At 42.4% G+C, this 26,782-nt stretch overlaps 1 protein-coding gene across 3 annotated transcripts in view; it reads left to right on the forward strand.

Annotated features, from left to right (window-relative positions):
* Positions 1-26,782, forward strand: part of LOC137611900 (zinc finger protein 521-like) — an 88,503-nt gene that overhangs the window by 29,577 nt on the left and 32,144 nt on the right. For 2 of the 3 annotated variants that reach the window (XM_068340057.1, XM_068340058.1), the window contains exons 4-6: positions 9,466-12,968; positions 13,149-13,233; positions 14,287-14,352. In XM_068340057.1, the coding sequence (XP_068196158.1) occupies positions 9,466-12,968; positions 13,149-13,233; positions 14,287-14,352 (3,654 nt within the window). The remainder of the gene's footprint in view (positions 1-9,465; positions 12,969-13,148; positions 13,234-14,286; positions 14,353-26,782) is intronic. The other variant, XM_068340059.1, reaches the window with a different exon arrangement.

Raw genomic sequence — 26,782 nt, forward strand, 5'->3', positions numbered from 1 at the left:
TAGCCTCCCAGGTGGTGATGTGGAGCTGAGTAAATGGTTAGTAAGTCAGGGAGTGCTGGGCCTATGTAAATATGGAGGAGAAGTGTTCATTGAGGAGTGAGAGGAGGGCATTCAAGGGTAACACAAACCTTAATAATCTCTTGTTGGTCTCTCTTTTTTTTTTTTTTTTGTGACCCTGAAAGTTTCACAACTCAAACTTCAAGCCAAACAATTCGATGGAAACATTTTTTTAGCTGATAAATAGATAAACAGGAATAAATCAATGTGAAGTGATGAATTAATAACATGCCCTCCAGCCATTTGTCTGGTTGTATTCGGGCCTTATATTCAAGTCTCATTCTCCAAATGAAGATGTGGACGAGGGCAGGGAAAGAGTTCTTTCACTCCGTGAGGAGTGTGTGTGTCTGCATGTGTGCGTGTGTGTGTCAATTTGTGTTTTCTAAATATTAAGACATGATGATGAGCTGCCTGGATACCAGGAGGAAAACAATAGATAGAGAAACAAAGCAAACCATGAATCTGCCGACCATTTGCAGTCACATACTGTACACACATGTCGTGAGTATTCTGGCACGGTTAGTGGGCCAGGGAAGTGCTGGTCTGGGGGCCTGGCCCATTCTCCAGAGACGCCCCCCCCCCCTCCTTACCTCCTCCCTCTCCGACCCCTTCCCCCCTTCCTGTGCAGTCTGTGGTCACAGTCTGAAGCGACAAGGTTGCACAACAGCTCGCAAATCCTCTACTTTACAAACATAATTATGAAAATGCAGACTGCCATTAGAAATCAGTTTAAGCAGAAAAAATAATTAGAAGGACTGTGATAATTGTGTCAAGGGGGAAATAGATCAGACGATTTATGGATGGAACCAGAAAATCTTGCTGTGGCTTTGTTACTTTGCTGTTGGTTCATTTCAACATTGATCCACCCTTCCATCTGTCATCCTTTTCCTGTGCTCCTTCCTCAGCTCTTCATTTATTTCTCTCTTTCTTTTTCCCCTTTCTTGGATTCAAGAGTGGAGGAGCCTTCTGGCTTTAACAGAGAGGGGATGAAGATGTTTATTCATCTGGAGGGTATTAGAGCCATGATTAAGGAGAGGAGGGAGTAGTATGGCTGAATGCGACGTCTGCATCGCTCGTTCGTGGGCTGCCTGCGGGATTCTGGCCAACACACGAGGAAAACAAGAACCGAAAAAGAATGAAAAAAACTCAAAACGTTGGGCTCTCTCGGGAAAGGACAGAACTTTAAATTTTAGCCGTCTCACTCGCTCTCATTCTGAGTCCTACTGCTTGTCCTCACAGCTGAGCTAATTATTAATGAATGCGGTTTCTGTTGAACCTTAGAGAAGTGTCAGCACTGCAGTCACAGAGGGTAAAGAAATCTTGACATTTAAGACAGGGATGCATGAAAATACATCGTCTTGCTTGACTTGATGCTTGTTTTTTCCCCTCCTATTCTCTTTTTTTCCCCTCCTGGGCCGTCTCTAGTTGTTTTACCACTGACATGCTGGGATAGTGTAGATATCAAATAGAGCCACAGTGTATTAATCAGGAGACCTGAAGGCCATGAGTCGAGTCAGGGTCAGACTTTTTTAGATAAATGTGAATGCTAACGCTAACAGGCAATTCTAGGGTCTTTTCTCCACGCACATGTAATTTTATTTTATTTTTTTCATTTTTTACGGAGAGAAAAAATGTTTTTACACGTATTTGGCAGACTAACTGCCCCTTTTTTTTTGTTTTTTAAAATATTCCCAGTTTAATCAACACATTGATGAACGCGTCAGAAGTGATATTTAAAAAGTGAAATAATTTTTTAGTTTTTAGAGTTTTTATGGGTCACTGTGAGGTAGTTTGATTAAAAAGAATCAGGCCCCATTTTCTGAATTCATTGTTTGCTGTGCCTGGTTTTAAGTAATGGATGACACCTCTTGAAAGTTGCAGAGCAAACCTTATTTTAATGAAGCAACCACACAGTAACTCAGCATATTTCTGTATGCACAACATTTTTTCTTCTCTAAGCCGATCACATAAATCAAATTTCCATGAGCAACAAAGAGTGGGGAAAAATGAAAGTGTGTCCAAGTAAAGTTGGATGTGTGCAGAGAGGAAATATTACAGCAGTAGTCCCGGTGTAATACAGCAGAATGTTGCAGCGCCTCATTGGCAGACTGACTGACGGACTGACTGACTGATTGACTGACTGGTTGATTGTTCCCTGGGCCCTACTCCTGAGCAAACATACACAGAGGCCCCCCCCTGCTTATTAAAGCCTGGTATAGCTCAGCCTGGTCCCACCTGGTCCAAAACTCCCTGGGATCCAGTGCATTGAGGCAGGCGGTGAAGAGGCATGCTGGGGGACAGATTGCCATCCTCCCCTTTCCTCCTGGGAGGCTCAGTGTCTGCCGGTCCAGCCAAGACCTGGGGCTCAGCCTACTTCCTGTTTGTGCTGTCACCCACCTGAAGTCATCAACTGTCCTTCCTCTCCACCATACCAGCCACTCCTGCTGTACAGGAGACCACCATGATGTCTAAACAATTAAGTTAGATCCTTTTCATTTCTAAAAAAAAAAAAAAAAAAAGAAGGAGAATGCCATGTCTATTGGAACAGAGAAAATGATGCATGCTTTCAAGTCTGTTTTAGTTAACAAATAAAATAATAAATGAAACACATCAAATCCAGTTAAACTCAAACTATAAAATATCACTGAACAGAAACCCATAATAACCACTAAACGTCTTCCATTTCATTTATTGTATTTACTTTTTTTTATATAAAACAAAATTTAAATTTAAAAGTGACATCACAAAGCCCTGATTATTATGACTAATTCTGTCTGTCTGTCTGTCTGTCTGTCTGTCTGTCTGTCTGTCTGTCTGTCTGTCTGTCTGTCTATCTATTTATCAATCTATCTATCTATCTATCTATCTATCTATCTATCTATCTATCTATCTATCTATCTATCTATCTATCTATCTATCTATCTATCTATCTATCTATCTATCTATCTATCTATCTATCTATCTATCTATCTATCTATCTATCTAGGCTTAGTCATCCATATGTAACATTCACATGATGTGCTTCAGTGTGCTGCTGCCTTCAGTGACCTCTGTGTAATGGTATACAGCTGTTATGCAGGATGAGAAGTGTGTGAAGTCATCTCATGCATGCTTTGAGTGCACAAACACCGGAGTCACAGTTTGCAAAACGGAGCTAATTTTAGCAGGTGAAATGAAGCTCATCCTGCTTTATTTTAGTCATAGGTTAGATTTTCATCATTTTTATACTTTTTTATACATTTCAGTTCAGGGATGCACCTCTGCAATAAGTAATGGAGTTCCATTTTTCTTTTTGTCTTGCTATCACAGAAAGAAATGAGCAGCAAAGGGTGACTGGCCGTCCTACTTTTCTTCCTCTTGGCCTTCCATTTGTCTAACTTTCCTGGGATGCCACTGGGGCACTGTGATTTCTGGGACAGTGACCAAGTGCTCCTGTCTGAGCTGGGGGACGTGGGTAATGTGGACAAAGTAGTTGACAGTTTGCCTCTTCCCCACGGTTGAGAGAGAGTCATGAGGGCCAGGATAATGGACACCCAGACCACAGAGTCAGGACAGCGCTTGATGTTCCAGCTCTTTATGTCAAGCCCTGTGTGAAAAAAATCCCCATTGATTCCAGACTGGGAGGAGCATATTTCTTTTCCAAGTTTGTGTTGATCCATATCATCTTTGTGTGGCTTGGTCATAGTAACTCACGGCTACTGCACTGATGAAACCCTGGGAAGTAAATCTGTATTTCATGTAGCGTTTTTCCACCTCATCCTTGTTCGCCGCCGCTCCAGTCGTCTCACTCGACCCCTTCTTCTCATCCTGTAGCAAACTGGATTTGATTGCTCTGCAGTGAGGGGAGCTGACATTTCTCAGTCATGTGTTAAAAAAAAAAAAACAACAACACAGTTTTTTGTTTGCTCAGAAAAAATGGGGGCAATCACAGTGTCTCTCTGAGTGTGCACATAATACCCACACATGAGATGCTGTGTTTGAGTATCAATAGTAAGAGCTTTAGATACCCCCATTTGTGCCTGTTTGTGACTGCTAATCAGATGCATGGTGGAAGAAGTCACGTAGAGCCAAATGGTGCTTTTCTTGACACCAACTGGAAATTATCAGTTTCTTTATTTTTGGATTTGATTTAACAGGGATGTAGCAGGATTTTTTGTGATTAAAACTTGGGACTGGGCCTCTTCCAATACATCCCCTGAGCTGTCATTCGTCAATCTGACTGGAATTGGTCCCAATAAGTTTAAATCCCCTTTCTCTCTCTCCCTCTGCCAGTATGAGAGGAATATTAGTGATTGTAAAAAAAACTCTCACCACCTCAACTATGAGATATTAAGTGGTTGTGTCACAAACAGGGCCATACATGAAAGTACACTGCTAAGAAACACATTGCTATTTGTGCATCAGAACGGGAAAAGCTTTGAGATGACACGTGCATGGTCTCCTGGGAGAGACTCACTACTTTTCTCAGTAACTGTAAAAAGATCCCTTCTCTAAATATGAAGTGGGGTCACAGTGTTATATCAGACAAGTTGTCAACTTTTTGTTTATTCATTGAGTCCCAAATCCCCAATGAGGCACAAATGTACTCGCATATGCACATCTCTTAATGTAGTAACAGCGTACAGATCTCAGGGACGATGCACAGGAAGATAAGGATTGGCAGCTCAAAGCATGGCCAATGCTTTTGCCTCACTAGAATGGCTTTTGAACAAAGTGTGGCTTGTGATAGAAGCAGCAGATGATTGATAGCAAAAACACTTTTTATGATAAGATAGGTTCCTGGATGTGGATAAGAGTTTGGCTTCCTAAATAGAAAAGGTGCACTCCGTCGCTGTCAGGCAGTGATAAGCCATCTTGAAATGCTTCCAGGGCCACAGACTCAAAGGTCCAGCCTCCATTGGTGTGTTGTTCTAGTGCCATGGTCCCTGAAAGGCTTGGGAAGGTGTAGTCAGTCAGTCATCTTCAGATTACCACCGCTATATCCGCCGCAGCGGGTCACGGGGAGCCGCAGCCTATCTCGGCGGCATAGGGCGTGAGGCGGGGGACACTCCGGGCACGACGCCAGTGCGTGCCTCAGGGGTTTTGAAAACTAGTATGGCATAAAAACAATAAGGTAAAGAAAGAGATAAATTTAGGAAAAGCTGTGTTAAAAAAAAACCTGATGAAGTAATTATGTAAGTAAAATGCAACATATTGCACCAGAACAGGAAAAGCAGCCATGTATATTTTCAGTCAATCTAACAAAAATATTGCCGGACAACTCAGACATATACAGCATGGGTTTAGGTTAAATGAACCACAGTACACACAGCAATCTATTCTGCTTTTATTGTGAAACATAGTTTTTTTTTAAATAGATGGTTCAAATGTTAAGTACACACAGTTTCATTCTTTCATTTTTTTCATCCTGGGTGCACAATTGTCATCAAGTCTAATTCCATCATCGCAGAAAATACACTATTAGACTATTAGTTACACACTATTAGATAAATATTAAAAATGATTTTACTAAATTTTGATAGGTGTCCACTGCAAAGCAAACCAGCCATAAATATGTGCCAAGATTTAGCAATACAGATATTTTATTTTGAATTGCCTAATTCACACACTGACAGAAGAAAATAATTAAATTTGAAATCATTTGTTTCAAATTACCCATATAATGCTGCATTTAAAATTGAGACACAGTGTGTGCTACCATATGTGTTATAGTCTAAAGGGAAACAATGTCATCAGGAAATTAATGACTTGCTCTCTAAATAAATATATTTATATATTCTCCTAATTCTCAAATACATTAATTGCATAAATCAAACACTCCTCAGGGGTTTTGAAAACTATGCCACTGTGTACAGGCGGCAAACTTAGGTACCTGTTCTTAGCATTAATGATCATATTTAGACCGAAGTATTTACTCTGGGAAAGGGTGCTATAAATGAACACAGAGGAAGTGGTGCACAAAGAGCAGTTCAGACTGGTTCAGAGGAAGCTAGGACTTGCGTGTGAAGGGGAGATTTTTTATTGGTTAATATTTCAGTATTTATAGAAATAATCATTTCTGTAGACTTGCTTCAAGTTCCAAATGTCTTTATCAGCCTTACAGAACTGGATTCTTTGAACTCAACAGCAAAGATTTTTGTTTGATTCTTTTAAAAAAAAGTTTCCATGTACTGTAGTTTATCTTGCAAGTAAATATGGCTGTTTATGACATCCCCTATAGACATCCAACAAATGAGGTTGTTTTTTTTCCACACAGGAGACATTTAAAAGAGAAAAAGGGAGGGGGGTAAGGACAGAACTCCCAAAGAGGGACAGGCCTTAAGATGGAGGTCTTCTTCCCAGGATGTGACAGGCTGTTGGCTAGAGGATGCTCAGGAAGGTCTTGGCAGACCAACAAAGACAGCCCTTCAGCTGCAGGGTGTAGTTTTTCAGGCCCCAGCATCCCCTTTGGCAGCAGCACAGAGATTGCTGGCGTGCACAGGCCCCCGGCCCGAGAGACAGGGAAGTAAGGCCCGTTCTTTTATTTACTCAGGCTGCTGCTGAGGCCTGGGCATTTCTTGTCTGGGTGAAAGAGGGAAACAAATCTCTCTCTTACTTTCCTCTTGTGGTCTCCTGAGGAAGATTGTTCTTTCATCTGCAGTTGTTCACACACTTGTTTTGACCATTGCGCCCGCATCTGTCTGTTCACTGTGTACATGTATGTCCCTCCACATGTATGTTTGTTACCGTGATTTAGTGCACTCATACTCTGTGTGTGTGTGTGTGTGTGTGTGTGTGTGTGTGTGTGTGTGTGTGTGTGTGTGTGTGTGTGTGTGTGTGTGTGTGTGTGTGTGTGTGTGTGTGTGTGTGTGACAGGGATAGATAGTAAGGCTGTAGTGAGTTTCTCAATATGGGTTAATTGTACCTACAGTGTACAGTTTGTACTCTGTATGACCTGAAAATAATATGATATTTTTGTTTTATAGTTTTTTTTTCATATTTGTTTGCTCATCTCTTCTTAAGGCTGTCACAAACAACATTTTTGTTAATCTTCATAGGAGTTCTATTTTATTGGACCAGACACACTGGGAAGATTTTAGACAGACTGACTTGATGTCACTTCAATTACAGTTTTTACAATATTAAACTTATATTATTTTATTACTTTAGTGCATGGCAGCTTTTTTAATATTTCACAAACCTAATATTAATACGACTACTTGACAAACTAAACACACTCATTCTCCAAGTTGAACCCGAGTAATGTTTATAACTCCCACATATTTTATACGGACGTGACTTAATGCATGTGTGCTATTAGAGTAAAGGCACTTACAGAAGCAATCAAACAAAATAAATCGTATAAGTTTGCCCTAACAGCTCTGCAATGTCTTGAGGCAAAGATATCCTCGTTTAAGGTGGTAAAATTTAATTTAGCCTTACGTGCAGGTCCATTTATTTGTTTGTTTTATGCTATTGTCTCCAAGCCAGTATGTTTTACTGTAAGGCTTCAGTTTGGGTCATTCTTCTTGCACTGTCTTCTTTTCCTGTACCCTGGGAGGCAGTATGAGAGAAGGCAGATCCACCTCCTCTGTGGAGGAGGGCATAGCACTGAGTCACTCATCCTCCTTCAAAGCAGACAGAGAGAGATAGAAAAAGAGACAAAGAGAGAGAGATTGATTTGATTTGATTGAGAAAGAGAGAGAGACAGAGAGAGAGAGAGAGAGAGACAGAGAGAGACAGAGAGAGGAAAACATTGTGATATCATAGAGAAATAGAGCAAGAAAATCAGGCAAGGTTTGCTCCTTGAATAAGATATGTGTGCAGAATGGGCGCCTTGCCAGGAGTGGGAGGTTTCCGGGAGGGCCACACTGTGGAGGTGGGCTTTCAATGTGCTGCTTTCAGCAATTTGGAGGGGCAAGTGAATGGCCTTCGACCCCATCTGTTTCCTGAAGATAGGCCCTGATGGGGGTAAGTGCTCAGAGAGGGCATGATATCCTGACAAAGGGCAGATCTCCCAGCAAAAACAACAGAAAGGGCTGAGAGAGAGAAAAAGAAGGAGAAGGAGAAAGAGAGAGAGGGAGAGACAGAGAGAGAGAGAAGGAGAGAGAGAGAGAGAGAGAGAGAGAGAGAGAGAGAGAGAGAGAGAGAGAGAGAGAGAGAGAGAGAGAGAGACTTAGAATTGTCGGCTGAAGGGAGTACAGAAGTTGGATCCTGGAAAGAGAGTGTGTTTTTCCTTCGTCTCTCTCATAAATCTCTGCAGTTTCCTCTTGTTTTTCCCATTCAAAGTTTTGGCCTTTTGACACAGTTTTTTTTTTTTTTCATAAGGGGTTGGGATTATGTTGTTTTATTTAGGTAAGGAAGTTCATGGCACTTTGAATTTGACAGCGGGAAGATGTGGTCTGTAACCTTTTGAACTTGTGGAAAGTGTTGTTCCCTGTTTTCCATTCATATCAATGTACAATGAACCAGCACAATGGAATGTCGGTAGAGACGCACTTTGAATGGGAATGCATTAAAGTTATGGTACAATAAATGTTCTTCTCTGGTCATTCTCTGCACCTGCTTGTCCTTGAATGAGATACTTAGCTACTCGGATGTCTCCCCCCATCCGTTTCCCTGTCCCCTCCTTTCCCTACAGTGTCATCACATGGCATATTCATCTATCCAGCATCAGCTGCCTCACGGCTTACTGTAGAAAAAACACAGACAAATTTAATAATAATGAATTTTCTATAATATCTTATCTGTTGAGTGATGTTCTGATAGGTCCATGTTTCATGAAAATCATCAGTTTTGTAGTAGAAAGGTCCTCAGGCTATGCATAGCTATGGTCTAAATTGCGTATTCAATCTCCTCTTTCTCTCTTAAAAACAGTTTTTCCCTATTTTTTGCTCTTGTTTTAAGGTCATTTCAAGGGTTCTTTTTTCTTTCTTGTAACTGTTCAGGAATACTAGAAATGTTCTAATTTACCTCATGCCAGGCTTACATGATAAAGTACACAAATTGCATTGTGTAAGATTTAAATGTCAGGGATCGTGTTTTTAGTCACAGTGGGCCAAGCCATTATATGGCCACATGCAAGGTTAATTGTAGTGAAAGTATTTTCACTTATTCTCTTGCCTAATTACCCTTAAAATTGCATATTCAAATGTAACTTTTTAGATAACACCTAAGGAGAGGCATTGTTTTCCCTGAAGAAAAAAAATGTCCGAGTCGCAAAGTATTCTAAATTCATACACCACAACCTTATAATTACTATGACAGATAACACCACTGTGGCCCACCTTTTCTATTCAAAAAATTGAGACAAATTAGTTGCTAATAACAACTTTTGGAACACCTCTCTCACTCACTCTCTCCTCTTTCTTTTTCCTCTTACTTGCCCTTGATACCTCTCTTTTCACCTCATGCTGTTTTCTTTTCCAGATGGTGCTGATCTTGAGGATGACCCATCGTGTTCCTGGCCAGCATCATCTCCCTCCAGTAAGGATCAGACTTCTCCGGGACATTGCGAAGACTATGATTTTGGCGAGGACGAAGGTGGCCCTGGCCTGCCATACCCATGCCAGTTCTGTGACAAGTCTTTCAGCCGCTTAAGCTTTCTCAAGCGCCACGAACAGAGTCACGGTGACAAACTACCTTTCAGCTGTACCTTTTGTAGCCGCCTGTTTAAGCACAAGCGCAGCCGAGATCGACACGTGAAGCTACACACCGGTGATAAGAAGTACCACTGTGGGGAGTGTGACTCCGCCTTCTCCCGCAGTGACCACCTCAAAATCCACATGAAAACTCACGCTTCTAACAAACCCCACAAGTGCCCTGTGTGCCGCCGAGGCTTCCTCTCCTCCAGCTCTCTCCATGGCCACATGCAAGTACACGAAAGGGGCAAAGATAGCAGCAGCTCAAGTCTCTCCAGAGCTGATGAATGGAAAGTGAAAGAAACACGCAAATGCAGTCGTTGTGAGGAGGGTTTTGATGTACCAGAGGACCTCCAGAGGCACATTGTTGAGTGCCACCCTGAGTGCTCTCCATCAGAGGATGGAGGCCTGGGTGCCACCCTGCAGTGTATCTACTGCCACGAGCCTTTCAGTGATGAGGGCACCCTTTTGACTCACATTGACCAGGCCCACAGCCGAGACAGGAAAGGCCACACCTGTGCTATCTGTTCTGAGCACTTTCTGTCTGTTGAGGACCTCTATGCTCATATGGACATCCATCAGCTCCCTGAATCTAGTAATCACAGCAACAGCCCTTCCTTATTGACTGTAGGCTACACCTCTGTCTCAAGCACCACTCCTGATTCTAACCTCTCGGTTGATAGCTCCACAATGGTGGAGACAGCACCACCTGTGCCAAAGACAAGGGGGAGGAGAAAGAGGGGTGCTCAAAATAATTCCGAAATCGGAGGACGTTCCTCTAAACAGCCTAAAATTTCTTACAGTTGCATCTATTGCAACAAGCAAGTATTCTCCAGTTTGGCTGTGCTTCAAATTCACCTGAGAACCATACACCTGGACAAGCCAGAACAGGCACATACCTGCCAGTTTTGTTTGGAGATTCTTCCCTCTTTACTAAATCTAAATGAACATCTTAAGCAGGTCCACAATGCAGAAGACCATGCTTCCCTGTTAGCCAGTTTGCCTGATGCCCTTCTTCAGTGCAATTTCTGCCCCGAGGTATTGAGTGACCTCAACGCTCTTCAGGAACACATTCGCTGCTCCCATGGCTTCCCTAGTCCTGTGGCCAAGGAGAGCAATGCCTTCTTCTGCCCCCAATGCTTTATGGGGTTCTTAACAGAGGCTACCTTGGAGGAGCATGTTCGGCAGACTCACTGTGATGGGGGAAGCCTGCGCTTTGACTCCCCCTTGGCTGTAACTCCCAAGGAGTCTATAGTAGAGGTGTATTCTTGTTCATATTGCACCAATTCCCCCATATTCAACAGTGTTCTGAAGCTCAACAAGCACGTCAAGGAGAATCACAAGAACATTCCACTGGCTCTGAACTACATCAACAACGGAAAGAAATCCCTGCGCACCCTCAGCCCCTCATCCCCAATATCTTTGGAACAAACTGCTTTGCTGAAACAGGGAAGCTCACGTAATACCAGTGAATTCATATGTAACCAGTGCGGAGCTAAGTATACCAGTTTAGACCTTTTCCAGACTCACTTAAAAACTCATCTAGATGGTTTGCAGCCTCAACTCACATGCCCACAGTGCAACAAAGAGTTTCCCAACCAAGAGTCCCTGCTGAAGCACGTGACAATTCACTTCACTATTACATCCACTTACTACATTTGTGAGAGCTGTGACAAACAGTTCACCTCAGTGGATGACCTGCAGAAGCATCTTCTTGACATGCATACCTTTGTATTCTTTCGTTGCACTCTGTGTCAGGAGGTTTTTGACTCAAAAGTGTCTACTCAGCTCCACCTGGCTGTAAAGCACAGTAATGAGAAAAAGGTGTATCGCTGTACTTCCTGCAACTGGGACTTCAGGCATGAGACTGACCTACAGCTACATGTCAAACACAGTCACCTGGAAAACCAGGGTCGTGCCCACCGCTGCATTTTTTGTGGGGAATCCTTTGGCACGGAGGTGGAGCTGCAATGCCACATCACCACCCACAGTAAGAAGTTTAACTGTCGCTTCTGCAGTAAAGCCTTCCATGCTATCGTCCTTTTGGAGAAGCATTTGAGGGAGAAACATTGCGTATTTGATGGAAAGGCACAGAATTGTGGTGCTAATGGCTCTACGTTAAGTGTTGGGGATGGCCAGTCAAAAGAAGATGTTGAGCTTCAAGGTCTTATAACCAACAGCCATGGTCCAGGGGCAGCAGGAGGATCAGTAGTGGAGTCTCAGAACAGCCATGATGGAAGTGAAGAAGAAGTTGATGCTGCAGAGCCCATGTTTGGGTGTGATATTTGTGGGGCATCATACACCATGGAGTCACTCCTCACTAACCACCAACTGAGGGACCACAACATACGTCCAGGTGAGAGTGCCATGGTAAAAAGGAAAGCTGAAATGATTAAAGGTAACCACAAGTGCAATGTGTGCTCCCGCACCTTCTTCTCTGAGGCTGGGCTTAGAGAACATATGCAGACCCACCTTGGGCCTGTCAAACACTATATGTGTCCCATCTGTGGGGAACGCTTCCCCTCTTTGCTCACCCTGACTGAGCATAAGGTCACCCACAGCAAGAGTCTGGACACAGGCAGCTGCCGTATTTGTAAAATGCCACTGCAAAGTGAAGAGGACTTCTTGGAGCATTGCCAGATGCACCCTGACCTAAGGAACTCTCTGACTGGGTTCCGCTGTGTAGTCTGTATGCAGACAGTCACATCCACATTGGAACTCAAGATCCACGGTACCTTTCACATGCAAAAGACAGGACTGTCCTCCCACCAACCCATTGGCCGTAACAATATCAACTCTAACAACCAGCAGCAACACTATATCCAAAAGCCTTTCAAGTGTGCTTCCTGTCTGAAAGATTTTCGATCCAAACAAGACTTAGTGAAGCTGGACATCAACGGTCTACCTTACGGACTGTGTGCATCCTGTGTGACAGCAGCTGGTTCGAAAAGTTCCAGCCCAACAGTAAACGGAGGAAGGCAACAGCAGCACCATGGTGGAGCCACCACTCCAGCCACAACTACAGCTGCGTGGATCCAGGGGGATAGTGTTAGCCCTGGAGATGGGAAAGGCAAAGCCATCTCGTCATCCTCCTCATCTTCTTCCACATCCTCGACATCCGCTGCCAAAACACGATGTTCCAGTTGTAATGTGAAGTTTGAGACTGAGGCAGAGTTGCAAAACCACGTACAGACGGTGCATCGAGAACAGGGTGGGGACAGCAACAGTGGGCAGCTGAAGACCCCCCAGGTGTCCCCCATGCCCAGAGCCAGTCCCTCGCAAACTGAAGAGGTATTGTGAATTAGTGTTCTATTAAATGAGTTTGAATATGAAATGAAAGCATCTTGGAGAACACAATCTTTTTTGTAGTCTCATTTTTGATTATGGAAAGTAAAGTGATTTTCATTTAGTGATATTAGTATCTATCAGAACTGACAATAATATCCAATTTCCTCTTGATCCTGTTTACAGAAAAAGACATACCAATGCATCAAATGTCAGATGGTGTTCTACAGTGAATGGGACATCCAAGTTCATGTTGCCAACCACATGCTGGGTAGGAGATATCTCTTTTCGTTTCATTCATTATGGTCTCTGTTGCATTCCTGGAACAAGGTCATAAAGACAGAGATTTTATAGTGTCCAGATAAAATGAGTTTTTACTGTTTCTCTATTTGTTTCTACAATTTTGTATAGATTTAATATTATGAGCTTTAGATGTGTGATTTACATGTTAGAGGGAGTGGCTTTATCAGACCGTCATCGGTACAATACACAAATCATTAAGGAAAATTCTCAACAAGTCCTTGATAATGTTAAGATTGAGTGATTTTCACACCTTTCTTTAAATGTGAATCACATATTGAGGGCTGATGTAATATATGTAATGAAATATTTAACCCTGTCTCATTCAGGCTTACAAGTATCTGGATCACATCACCAAATAGGTGGAATTATTTTAATATTTTGACCATCAGCTGCATCCCCCGTGTTGTGCCTTCATAAAGCCCTCATCATCATTTCCACATGCATGTGAATGGTAAAATATAGTACGTGTGCATGCTTGTGGAGCATAATTTCTCAGCCTCAAACCACTCTGTATGAAGGTAGTTTGGAGGAGGTGAAGTATTCAGATTATTGAAATATTAAAAACCAAAAACAGATTTTATTTCAATTGTTTTTCAAAAGAAAAATCAACACATTGCTAATTATATTTGGTTGTTCATTGTGCTCCTTTACATAAGCAGGCTGTTCAGATGACTATGATTTAAACACATTTACTTTTGTGCTCCCTGCATTTGATGTCAAATCACCTGAAAAAAATGGGTATTTAATTCACATCACATTGCGAACCACAAAATTATTCCAAATTATTCCACATTTTCTTTACAAGATTTCCAAACAAAGACTACTTGTGTAAAACTAACCTCCACACTTTTGGCTGTCATTTGTATGCAGGCAGAATAATTTGTAGAGAACAGACAATTGGAAAACAGGTTTTCTTGCCTGCAGTAAGCGTCTGAATTCCAGTCTCACGTTCCTTTATTCATTCATTTATTCAGCTCGTTTGGCGGCTCTTTCATTACACTGCATTATCTGTTGTCTTCAGTGGGAGAGAGACTCATTGATCTGGAACCAGACCGCCTCTCTGTTTGGGACACGCTTCTAGGCGCAGGTGAATTTAAACACGGTGGGCAATTCTATCAGGACCAGTAGGCAATTCTATCAGGGACCCACTGTTTGTGCATAAACAATCAGAAGCATGTGATTTGTGATTTTGATGCTTCGGTGTATTTGCAAAGGAGAGAGATGAGCCGAGAGGGTGTAGGTGTGTATTTTGTATTCATCTTTGCGATCTGCTCACCCACTATTCTACTGGGGGTGCCTAATACAGTACCATGCCAGCATTAGTCCTTTCTTTCGTAAAGGCAGGCACGGAGCACACTGGGAGGGTAGAAAACAAACCCCCCTACTGGTTATTTTATGTCTGTCAGCCGCACAAGCACACAGTTCCCCCATAATAGTGGAATTCAGACAGCTTAGGATAACAGGAGGATAGGTGATTGGGTTATTGTCTGATGTCTTACTTCTCTGATATGCCATTGCTTTGTATTCAACATGATCATGGGTTTCATCAGACTCCTCAAAAGGGTTTCTGTTCTATGCATTTGTCTTGTGGTCTTTAAAATATGAGGAAAACAAAACTTGTTGTTGTGAAAATTTGGTAGAGGAACGGAGCTGTGAGGAAACAACTGCACAAATAAAGGAAAAATAGAGCATAATGTTAAACTGAAGCAGTATAAAGACATATATACACACCGGGTTGTGTTATAACACTTGTGTTGATTTTATAGTTTTTTTTGCAGCATCTCAAGAATTGGTTTATTTAATGCAGAATGGGGTTAAATTCAATCCAGCCCCAAAAGCCAATTTGAGAAAAAAACATAAGAAAAAAAAAAAACTCATTTGGAAAAAGCTCTAAATACCTTCACTACTGAAAAAAGGGACACTTTCTCCTTTTAATGGCCATCTGCACAGGAGAGGGGAAACAGGGGCTGGGGTCATCTCTGCTCAGCTGTCAGAGTTATTAGTGTAGGTAATGGAGCAGACGCTGGATTCATAGGGGTGTTGTTTTCATCCATGCCCCGCTCCATGGTGTCAGTTCACACTGATAACTCTATATATAGTGATGTGCCGTGACATAACCATAGTGCTAAGTGTATGGAACAACAAAACCTGAGCCTGTCTCCCCCAGACAAGTCCATATTAGCAGCCTTTGTAATACAATAGTCTTTCTAAACCAAGTGCACTCAGCCTACGCCCTCACCACCTTCCATCAGTCCGAAGTGCTCATGGATGCCTCTTCTGTATGACTGCCAGCACATTTTGATGCATGGATATTACAATGAGAGGATGATGGTCCTGGTTCAGACATAAAGTGCAGCTCTGGTGCCCAGCTACTCAACATTTACTACTACAGTATAATAGAAGTAAATGAAAAGGAAGGAGGTGGCCATGGGTGCAAGAGTGTGTGTTTGTAGACCAACCCTAGCCAAGCCTGTGAGCGGCCCCACGTGTCATAAGATGGAGGCCGCAGCCTGCTAGGGCCCAGATGGATCAGTACACATTTGCTGTACAGCTGGTCGCTCTGTTTGGGGACCTGGTGTGATACTCCTATGGAGAAAAAAATGATATCGCCACCATCCAAGGAGCAATTTAATAGCAGGCCAGAAGACAGCTGGCCACTCTTTAGTTTAGAGTTTTTTTGGCATGGCTCACTTACAGAATTGAGGGTGTCCGATTTTCCTCCAGAGACACACAGATTTATACAGCTTTCAGCTGCTGCAGTCACTATCAAACCTTTTATTTTGTATTTGTCTTTCAGATCTGAAAAAAATAAAAATAAATCTGTACCTCAGTTCACTTTACCATCTTGACAAGTAGCAAATGTTTTGGATTATATGTTTAAAGTTGCTGTGCTTTCACAGACGTTTTTTTTTTTTTTTTTTTTAATAGGGCCTTTGAAGGTCTTTCATTGACACGACTGCCTGTTTGGTTTTATCAGCATGCCATCATGCCACCCCATTGCTTCACTTTGACCCCACTGTAAACTATGACATTTGGAGCCTCTCTGGGGGGGGCATGAGCAGTCCATTTATCGCACTGTTTCAAATGTCCCTGTGTGGATTTTCAGAGACCTGACATGTTTTGAAGCATGAGCTGTGTCTTCAAGGGTTTTAGAGGTGAGCGGGGTTTTAGGTTTTCCGTTTTCATTCCAATTCTCATATTATTCCTGTCCATTCCAAACAGCATCTGCCAAGGTGGCAGTGCATAGAAGGACAATTGTAAACAAACAAACAAGAAAACATCCTGGAAAAAAAAGTGTTTCAGGGGTCACCTCTACGAATTTTTTTGGGTCGGTGACAGCACCGAGCTTCAAGCCAAGTCAGGGAGGAGCCTTTTCTCACAGACGGGAGCCAGTGGCCTGGTCGGCCCAGGCAGAGGGGGGCACTAGAGGGGTGGAAAGGTTTGGGGATGGAGAGGGAAAAGCACATTTGCTGTACAGCTGGCCGCTCTGTGTGAAACAGGCACTGTGGACGGTTACGAAGCTGGAGAGGAGGCCTTCAGCTCTCCTCTAGTTTCTCCTCCTCCTCGCCTATCCGCTCTCTTTCCTCCCCCCTACCCCCAACTCACCCTGGCCAGTAGCTCTATTTACCTCTCATGGTCTAGCATTCACACTTTCATGTTAACCACGCTCCAACCAGACCAAACACACTGGATTGGCTATTAATGGGGGAATAGACAGGAAGCACGCTGTAACACTATTCAAAGCTTTATTTTCATTGCTAGGGGCCTCAAATTATCCTCGACATACATATTCCCCTAGAGCCAGTCAACCAGTGTGCACTGATTACATGGCCGTCATTGTTGTCTCTTTACTGGTGCCACCACAGTTACTGCTACATTCATTTTTTTCCACTTTACACAAGCAAACTACATTATTTTCTACTTTTGTTTCTTTTCCTACAACCCTCTTTCATTAGCTGTGACTGACAGTGTTCCCTCGGTTTTTGGGACTCATTCATAGAACACGTACACATGTAAACTGTTAACAAACATGGCCAAACACTCCTTATTTGACTCCTGGGGGAGCTGGATCAGAGTCAGAACTCAATAGGCAAAACAGCACAGGAACAGGATCAATCTTACGATATAAATAAGAGAACAGACTTGGACCAGCCAGTGGAAACAAAGGAAACGATGCGTGCCCTATACTGAGTGTGATATCTGCCTGCTTTTATTAATTGGTGATTAATAACACCTCTCTGTTCGTTAGCACAGTCACCTCCCGTGCAGCCAAGTGTGTTGCTGCTAATATGCAATTATGCGCACCTTACTGCTCGTTACATTATTCCTCTCCCTGACTAATGTGACGTCCATGAGGAGAATAGAAAACAGAGCGAGCTGCAAAAAAAAAAAAAAAAAAAAAAAAAAAAGAGCTATGAATAGAATTCTCACTCTCAATGAGGTGCCTACCTGTCTGGGTGGAAAACAAAAAAGAAGTTTCTTACAAATTCCTCTATGTAACCAGGAGACTGCATTACAAGTTTTTACAGCATTGCAGAGACTGTTTTGCTCTTCCTGGTGTTTTTGTTGTAAAGCAGAGGTAATTGACATCACCATGGGGATGCTCTGTTGCTGGGCCAGACAAGCTCAGTCTGATGTGGTCCTTATCTATTGATTTTCCTGACATTTCCCCGTACTTCACAGACTACGCCAACATGTGAGAAAATATCTGATGCTCTCAGTTCATACAGCCTGTTTGTACAAACCCGGAGTGAACGCTCCCTGCCCCTGTGTTGCAATTGGTAGGTTGATGTCACCATGGTGATTGGGGCCAAATTTCAAGCAGTGTTTGATTGAACTAAAACACAGAATACAAACGAAATGCATGAATAGAAATTTATATAATACTGTACCTGTATTTAATAAAATAATGTATGCATATCATATAATGCTCAATTCATTAATGTGCTTTAAAAGTCTTCCTGTCCAAGTCTAGATGGGTACTTGGGCAACCTGAATAAAGGTGGGCTCCTGTGCTTCTGCCTATGTTTTATTGATATACAGGAGGGATGTCTCCTTTAGAGTGTTAATGCTAACCCTTGTTCTGAAGAGAGGCCCATAAATACTGTATGATCAGAATTAACCTCTACATTACTCAGCCTCCCCATGGTCTCTGGGATGTCACCAAGGCCATAGGTGCATACACACCCCTTGTCTGATGGGGTTGCTGAGCAGTCTAACTGAGGGGGGGGGGGGGGGGGGGCTTATGGGAGAAGTGCAAACACACAGTCCTGCTTTAGTAAAGGTCAGAGCTGCAACTTACACCTCTCAAATCCTAGCCTGGCCCTGGAGGGAGCTGGGTACCAAGCATGCCTAGAGACACTTGTGGTAAAGGGGAATTACGGTCAGAGTGAAGTGATGTGCTGCTGATGAACTGGATTGCTTTTAGAGGTTGTCAGCACCAATAGAGCCATGACAGATCTGATCTAACTCTGTGTAGTGGCTCTTACTTGGTGTGTTTTTGGAATGACATGAATGCTGGGACAGTAGTAGCTGTCATATGCTGCTAAATTGAAAAAAATTCCAATGACATTCTTAAAAGTGTTGTATCAGCGTAATTATGAGTGTGTTTAGGAAAACAAAAAAAGTTTTACCTTCTCTTTGTGGAGCACTGTTGTAGTTTTTCAAAGTACCACATTACGAATGCCATCTTCACCAAACTTCAGCTGCGTGAACGGTAGACATGAGTGGAGAGGGGAGGGGGATAAGGTTCTGAAAGGCCCCCCAGCGTCAAAGCCTTAATAATCATGTGAGCAGCGCTGGACTTCATTACCCTCCTGTTCAACAGGACGAGTGCCAGCCTGGATTGCTGGCTGGCTGTGGCAAGGTCAACGGCGGAGGAAAAACCAGTTACTGTGTTACTCTGGAGCGGAATGGAGAGGGGCGGCCATCTGTCAGCTCAGGCCTGCCATACCCGCAGAGCAAATGTACACGGGTGGCCAGAGGAGAGGCCACAGGCACCCATAGAGCTAAATCCAGTGAGCATAACACTGAGGCATGGACACAGATTGAGCCAAAGAAATGGGCCTTGATACCACTAAAACATACACACACACACATTGCTGAAAAAGATAAGGCTATCTCCAAGAAATTTGGCAGCGGGTCGTGTGTGTTTACGCATGTTTGTTTTTAGTGTCAGCGCACGATTGGGCCCTACTGTTTTAAGTCCAGATGGCAAACCATTTGATGAAAAGTTGATAAAAGTTTTGCTTAGCTTGCCAACAATAAATGTATTAATCATCGTGTCCCTTTATTAAGACCATTTCTTCTGAATGTTGGTGCAGGAAAAGCTGTCAGGGGCTTGAGACAAGGTTTCACACGTGACCTTATGAACAGTTGGGATCTGGTCAAAGTCTATGCAGAAATAACCTTGTCATTATATTTACTCTGTATGTACATAGCGATTGCATGTTTTATTGTTTTTCCTTTATGGATGTCATCAACCTTGTCTGTGCGGACCTTTAGATGCCCTCTGGCCAAAATGGAAGAACCCTGTGGAATGTTCCACAGCCCTCTAATAGGTTCCAAGTGCTGTGGGCCACTGGCCAGCCCCTTACCATCACCATACTCTGTGTTTCTTGTGTAACATAACTTCCTTATTTTACACTAAAAAAAATCAGCCATTTCTCCTCTAAAAGAGAGGTGGCAGAGCCGCCCATCATTTCTCATGAAATCATTGTGAATCGTGACTTAAGTCATGTTTCTTTCTTTGACTTTTAATTGGGAAGTGAAATATTTCGATGCAGGTCAAACAAGAGTTGAATGTTTTGCACATATGGCTGAAGTTTAACCAGGAACACAAATTGCATCTCTGCATATCCCACAAGTCAGCAAAGCTTAAGCCGCTACTTGTTTTCCTCCTGTACTGAGAATACCAGCCCCCCTGGCTTGAGTGTCAACGCACTCCGGAAAACAGGGAGATGGTCCTGGGCGATTCCCCCCACATTAATGGAAATCACACAGGAACTCTCTGGATGAAAGCTTTATTAGTTATTAAGGTTTAATGTTGATATCAGTGCTTATATGTTTACTGGAGTGCACAGCACTGCTGATGTGGAATTGTCAGAGAGATGCAGATGTAGTAAGGAATTAGTGTACACCCAGGATTTAATTAAGGGGATCTATTTCCATCTTGTTAGAAAGAGATAATGCGAAATACTGCATGCATCACAAGTTACCATATTAAAAACTGCTTCCTGTAACAGCATCACATCCATAACAATAGAGCTTTTATATTATATGAAAGGAAACTAAATTTTTTAAACTGGAATAATTATATCTTAAAGACAGCTTTGAGCAGACAGGAATTCCTTTGTGAATGTCTTCAGACGTGTTTGCTTTTCAAAAAATATTTGGTTTAATATGTGTCTGTGTTTCATGTGCAAACAACACATAAAAAGAGGCGAGGCGTTCATCAGAGGTAAAATGTTCACACATGCTCTCTTCATACGCCTTGTTCCATTTCTATCCTGACAATGGAGTGTGAACACTGAAGTGGCATGGCCTCTCTGTCCCCCCATTTGTCCCAACCTCTGCTGAGAGCCTTAAGCCACTCACTCTCTGATTAATCTTTAACATTTATAATTACTAATTAAGTTAGTAAGAGACTTTTAATGTAGTGTTCCTTCAATGGGGAGCAAGGAGGACAACAGATCATTAGCTTCAATAATGAACGCGGATGAGACAGATAATGGCTTATGATAGGTGAATACTGACAGTTATATTAAATGAGGCGAGTATATGGGAAACGCTGTGAACAACTAACGGTAGCACTTTGTGGATCCAAAGGCAGTACAAGGAAAGTCGGACAAGGAAATCTTAACCGCCATTTGTATAAATTAGGACATATCTGTGAAGCAGTCGAGCCTACATTAGCATGCAATATGTATCATGTAATATCTACAACCCTGTCAACCAGCTTTAAAGTACAGATTTTATTTATTCATTCACATTAGTTTGAGTTTTTCTCTCTCTCTAATTTCGTCATCTCATTATCACATTATTTCATTAGTGGCTGCATTATCCTGGTAGCTGTAAGTCGCTGCCCATTAAAAGAGTCATTTCATCACCGTTTATTTTTTTTTTTTTATACCTTAACGACGATGCTACTCTGGCGCATTCCCACTTTGGGAAAGGTGCTTATGCCATAATGATTATTATCATTAAGATGATATTAATGTGCTTAGTGTTTGTGACCCAGCTGCTCATCATGGCCTGAGCTCCCTGCCAGGGAGGGGAAGGGAGCCGCTGCCAAAACGGACAGTACGTGTAGGCCGCCGCCCACCTGTCCAGAGGTTTCAGGGTCAGTGGAGGTCACACCTACCTACCTTCATGCCCTCTGCTGAACCAGAGGAAGGATGGCTCAGGTTGTGAAAGTAGCAGGAGATGAATAGTGTTTTGTGGAATAAGGTTAAAGAGTAGTAGTGGGTGAATTTGAAGTATTTTAATCAGCATATAGTCAGTAATGCTTCTAGTTATGTTACTGCTGTGAAGTGAAATGTTTCAGAGGTCGATTACATCTAATTTTATCTAGCACTCTTTTTTTGCATTTAAGAATTGTTAGGTTTCTTTATCAAGTTAATTCAAACAAGATACCTTTTGGTGGTACAGTGGTGCAGTGGGTAGCACTCGCATGTTCTCCCCATGTTTACGTGGGTTTTCTTCGGGTTCTCCGGCTTCCTCCGACCTCCAAAAACATGCATTTCAGGTGAATTGGCCGGTCCCAAATTGTCCGTTGGTGTGAGTGTGTGTCTGTCTTTCATGTGGCTCCTCGGTGCACTGTTGGTCGCGCCCGGGGTGTATCCTTCCTCACAATCAAGCTCGCTGGGATAGGCTCCAGCAATCCCCCAACCGATAACAGTGAAAGAAGCAGGTATTGAAGATGTATGTATGTATTTATGTATGTACATTTACCTTAGTGAATTATATAAACTACAGAGTATGCACACTGATTGGTTGTGTGAGGCTGAAGCTAGCCTGACTCAGCCTTCCCCAGTCTCTCGGTTTCAAATTGCTGCTTCATTAAGCTTTGGGAAAGAAACCCATGGTTACATTTAATCAAACAAATCTGTATGGCAGACCCACATAATCAATCACGATCCTTATCCAATATGCTGCATTCTGTAACTACCAAGCTGGCTTGGAGAAAAGTCAATTATGGCCACTCTGCCGGGGTTTCTCTGATATTATACAGTTTCTACAGTTATTTTCATTATGCAAACATGGACTTTGTGCATCTCACATATGCATCCGTTTCCTCTTCAAACAGCTATTTCCTATTTTCTTCCTTCTCATACTGTGTGTTCTTGTATGATACATGGGCTGAGAGTTTGCTGGGGAGTGTGATGTGCTGTATCTTGAATAATCAAATTAACTATTAATGATTTTTGCACTCAAACTAACACTTGTATTACTCAGTAGGCTACAGTCAGTGATGTTGTTCACATTTTATATGTTTTGTGTCCATATGGATCCAGTCCCGCTGCCTGCCTCTGTATCATATTATTTACAGTTTGTTTCTGCACCGTTCTGCTTTCTCCACGAGTACATCCACATAAATGCAAACGCGCACACACAAACAACCAAGACATACTAACACCGTGACACACAAACACTGTAAACATGGCCACATGATGTATCCACACACATTCAATCCATCAACCCTTTTTTCTCCTTTCCTCATCCTGTGTGTTCTTTCTTTCTAAGTTTTTCACTTCAACGCTCTGCCTCGCTTGTAATCAGCATACCCCACATAGCACACGCAATAGCACATAACACACTCACACACACGCACACACAAGCATGCAAACACAAGGTAGCTAGGTTGGTGGGGGCCATGGCTGCAGCTCTTCTGCGCAGTCCCAGAGTGGCTCCCGGGGCTCGGCTGCCAGTTGTTTGCCAGCGTCTCCGGGTGGAATTCATTCAAATTAAAGCGGTGGAATGAGGCCCGAGTCCCAGAATGCCTCGTCCCTCTCCTTCATCAGCATTCCGCCGATGAGAGTAATTAAAGCAGAAATTAATTCTGCTGTAAGCAGAGGAGTCACAGAATAACTGATATTAGAGGCTGGATGATGAATGCTTGGCATCAAGGGAGGTCTCATGGGAGGAAGGGGAAATTCAGATCTCTTTTCTTTCCTTCTGTCTTTCTTTCTTTCTTTCTTGCTTGCTTTCCCTCTCTTACCATTTTCCTTCTCTTTTGTTCTGTTTCTCTCTTCTAATCCTGTTTTATTTATTCGGTTCTCCTCTATGTCTCTCTCTGTCTGCTTATCAGCTACCCCTTCTTATATTTACATTTCTTTCATTCTCCGTTACGATGTTTTAACCCCCATGTTGTCTAAAGACACGGCGAACCAAAGCCATCGGTTTTAAGCATGACTAAAGACATTGCCACAAAGCCTCCCCTGCTTTTTCAGTCTTTATATTTCGTCAGCATTTTTTCAGTCAACAGGCATTTTAGAGTTTACTGATGCTGCAAATACCAACTGTAACACTTTCTTGTTAATAAGGAGGCAAAATAAGAGTGCTTCCAGGTGAAATCTATAATAGTAGACACTCACTATTAAGTGGAAAGAAAATGAATCAAGGTAATTTCTCATCAGAATGTGAGGAAGCACAGAAAGGCTTAATTGTTGAAGTAGACTGTGCATATGGAGGGGCTTGGAGTGAAATATTGTGTATTAATTTTTTAGATAAACCAGGCATTGTTAAAGACTGAACCTTGAAGCTCTCCAGATGATGTGATATTCTACCCAGGATGATTCAATGATCCCCCACGTCCCCTGACACTTTATTTTTGGAATAGCACATCTTTAGCAAGAGCAGTCACAAGACTTGAAGACAAACAACTGAACTAATGAAACACTGAGGGTGGATGAGACTGTCAGTGAAACTGTTTTCCTCCCTCAGAATCAAATGGAATTGAACAAAGGTTAGCTCTTTGGGGCTTTATGGTAATGTGATATACGATGCTGCCATGGAATTTGCCAATGCATGTCTTAGCACTGTCTGACTCCAAGGAGGGAGTGAATGGTAATTATGCTGACCTCTGCCCCTCCCTCTTTCTCTCTGCCCTGTGGGTAAAAGCCAGGGGGTAATAAACAATAGACAGATTTGTCTTGTTTGTATTGCAGCTGCCGCACTTTTAATGACAAGCACGATTGCCCGCCATGTTGAAAATAATGTCTGCATAAGATTTGTGGATGGTTGTGTTGTATTTTTAATAGATTTATGCAAGAATATCTCAATCAGATGTAAATGACATTGGCTGAACCTGAGAGTAACTGACCGTTATTAAGTATTAAGCAGGCTGGTGTGGAGCTGAAATACAGAATGAATGCTTAGAAACCGTAGAGAGCTCAAATATAGAGATGTGCTGAACCAATCAGAAATCTGTTGATGAGGTCAGGCTGGAAGGCTGCACTGCAGAGAGATGTCTTTGTCAGCGCTGTCCAATAATACCAGATATTAAGTAAGAAGAGAGACCTTTCTTTTTCATAGATATCAACAGAAAACCTTCATAGCTCTTCATAGTCACTCAGATTATATGGAAACCTGACGGTCACTTCCAAAATACAAAATGTACATTTTGGAATATGCTGCGAGAACACAAATAAACTCGATAGTAATGAAGGATGTGAAAAATGTTAATGCCAACATATAGTATGGGAGAAAATGCATGTTTTAATTAATTGTACAGTATGTGAACACAATACAACTCAAACTCCAGTCTTTCTTGGGTTTTAGCTTTTCCCTCTGCGCTGAACTTTTCTCTTTAATTCCACTTTGGAAAACATGGTATGATCACAAAGCAGAAATGGTATTCTTACAGGAAAAGTATTTGCTCTAAATTATTTATCATTGGTGTCTTTTTATAGACAGAAAGGTTTACCTATGGACCTTACTAAAAGCTTTGTACTTAGCTGGTTTTTAGAGTGTATCACCACAGTGGATCATATTTCCGTAGTACATGATATTTCTCTCTATCAATCATGATGGTGATGTTCCTATGAAAAGAAAGGGCGCATCTTGATGTATGCCATCCTGGAAATGGCACCAGTGCTGTTTGTTTGTCTACTTTGTTCCATACACCAATAAAAATCAAAATGAAACCAAGGTGTAACGATGACCTTAAACGCAATGACACTCTTTCCCATAACATTGTCCTGTCCAATAGTCCAGAACTCCCCGAGAGGCTTTACAGCAAGTCTAGGAGGAACCAAATGAGAGAGAAATCGATTACTTCCCTCTCTCCACTGTCTGCCCTGGCTGAATTACTGAAACAAGATGCTGCACTTAGAAGAGTCTTTGGAGAGACAGAGTGAGAGAGAAAGAAAGGTGGGTGAGTGAGAAACACTTTTAGGGACATGGGTGCCATTTAGGCTAGGACCATCTTCTCTCAGAAAGCTACTAAACGCAGTGAATGATCTTGCCTGTCTCCGGCTGGGAGCCGGTTACTCTGCTGAGATGAGGTGACTGTAGAGTGTCAAAGGAGGTCAAAGCAACACCATTAAAAAGAATATCAATTCCAACCATGAAAACCATACGCGACTCCATCAGTTCACCCTCAACTCTATCTTGGTTCATCTTAGTCATGGTGCTACGAAAAGCATGAGACATGGCAATGTGAACCCAATCAGATGTTGTTTTCGGATTTCCTAATTTCAAATGAGTGTTGTTTAACATCCATCCCAGATTTTATTGTCTGAACAATGAAGATGAAAATGAATCCTGCTCATTTGGTAGACAGAACGTGGTGCTTAAGGGACCCAATCCCTGTAAGTGCCATTAAGTTGAAATTGCCGTTCACATATTCCAGTGGTTTGATTAATTACGCTCTCTCATGTGCTTTCATAAAGGCCCAATGAAATATGGGAGCAAATTGCATTGTGTTCCTGTATCCTGTTATGTAAAGGCAGTTTAATTATTGACACATGTTTTGCCACCTGGCAGGGGAAAGGACGGTCGGACATGAATAGAAATCGTACAATAGGTATCATGGATGGGTAGGGCGAGCACTTGAGATGCCATGTGTTTACTTATGTGAGACTCCATTTATGTTTCTGCCTTCACCTTGCCCCAGGTTCTCCTACTGAAGCAGACTAAAGAACAGACAGATCATCTGCCACATATGTCACAATAATAAGACATGCCTTTTAGTAAAGGTGACTTTAAAAGCAATGTGTTGTTTTTTTGTGTGTTTTTTTTCCTGGCCAGTTCTTGTCCAAAACCAGTGACCTCTGCTGCCACTGCGACAACCGGTAAATAATATCAACATCAGGGAAGTACTTCCCTTCTGTTGTAGCCATTGGCACTTAAGCTTGTGTCTATTCTGAATTCTACAGTGTGTGTGGAGGTATTAGCCCATAAAACCCTCCTACTGTCATATGAACCTACTGCCTTCCCCGAGCTCTATATGAACAGCAGGGCTCTGATACTTACTCCCAAGCTGTTCCTGTTTGCCCAAAACGATCAGGCCTGGC

This window comes from Antennarius striatus, chromosome 18 (genome assembly GCF_040054535.1).
Source record: "Antennarius striatus isolate MH-2024 chromosome 18, ASM4005453v1, whole genome shotgun sequence".
Lineage (NCBI taxonomy): Eukaryota > Metazoa > Chordata > Actinopteri > Lophiiformes > Antennariidae > Antennarius > Antennarius striatus.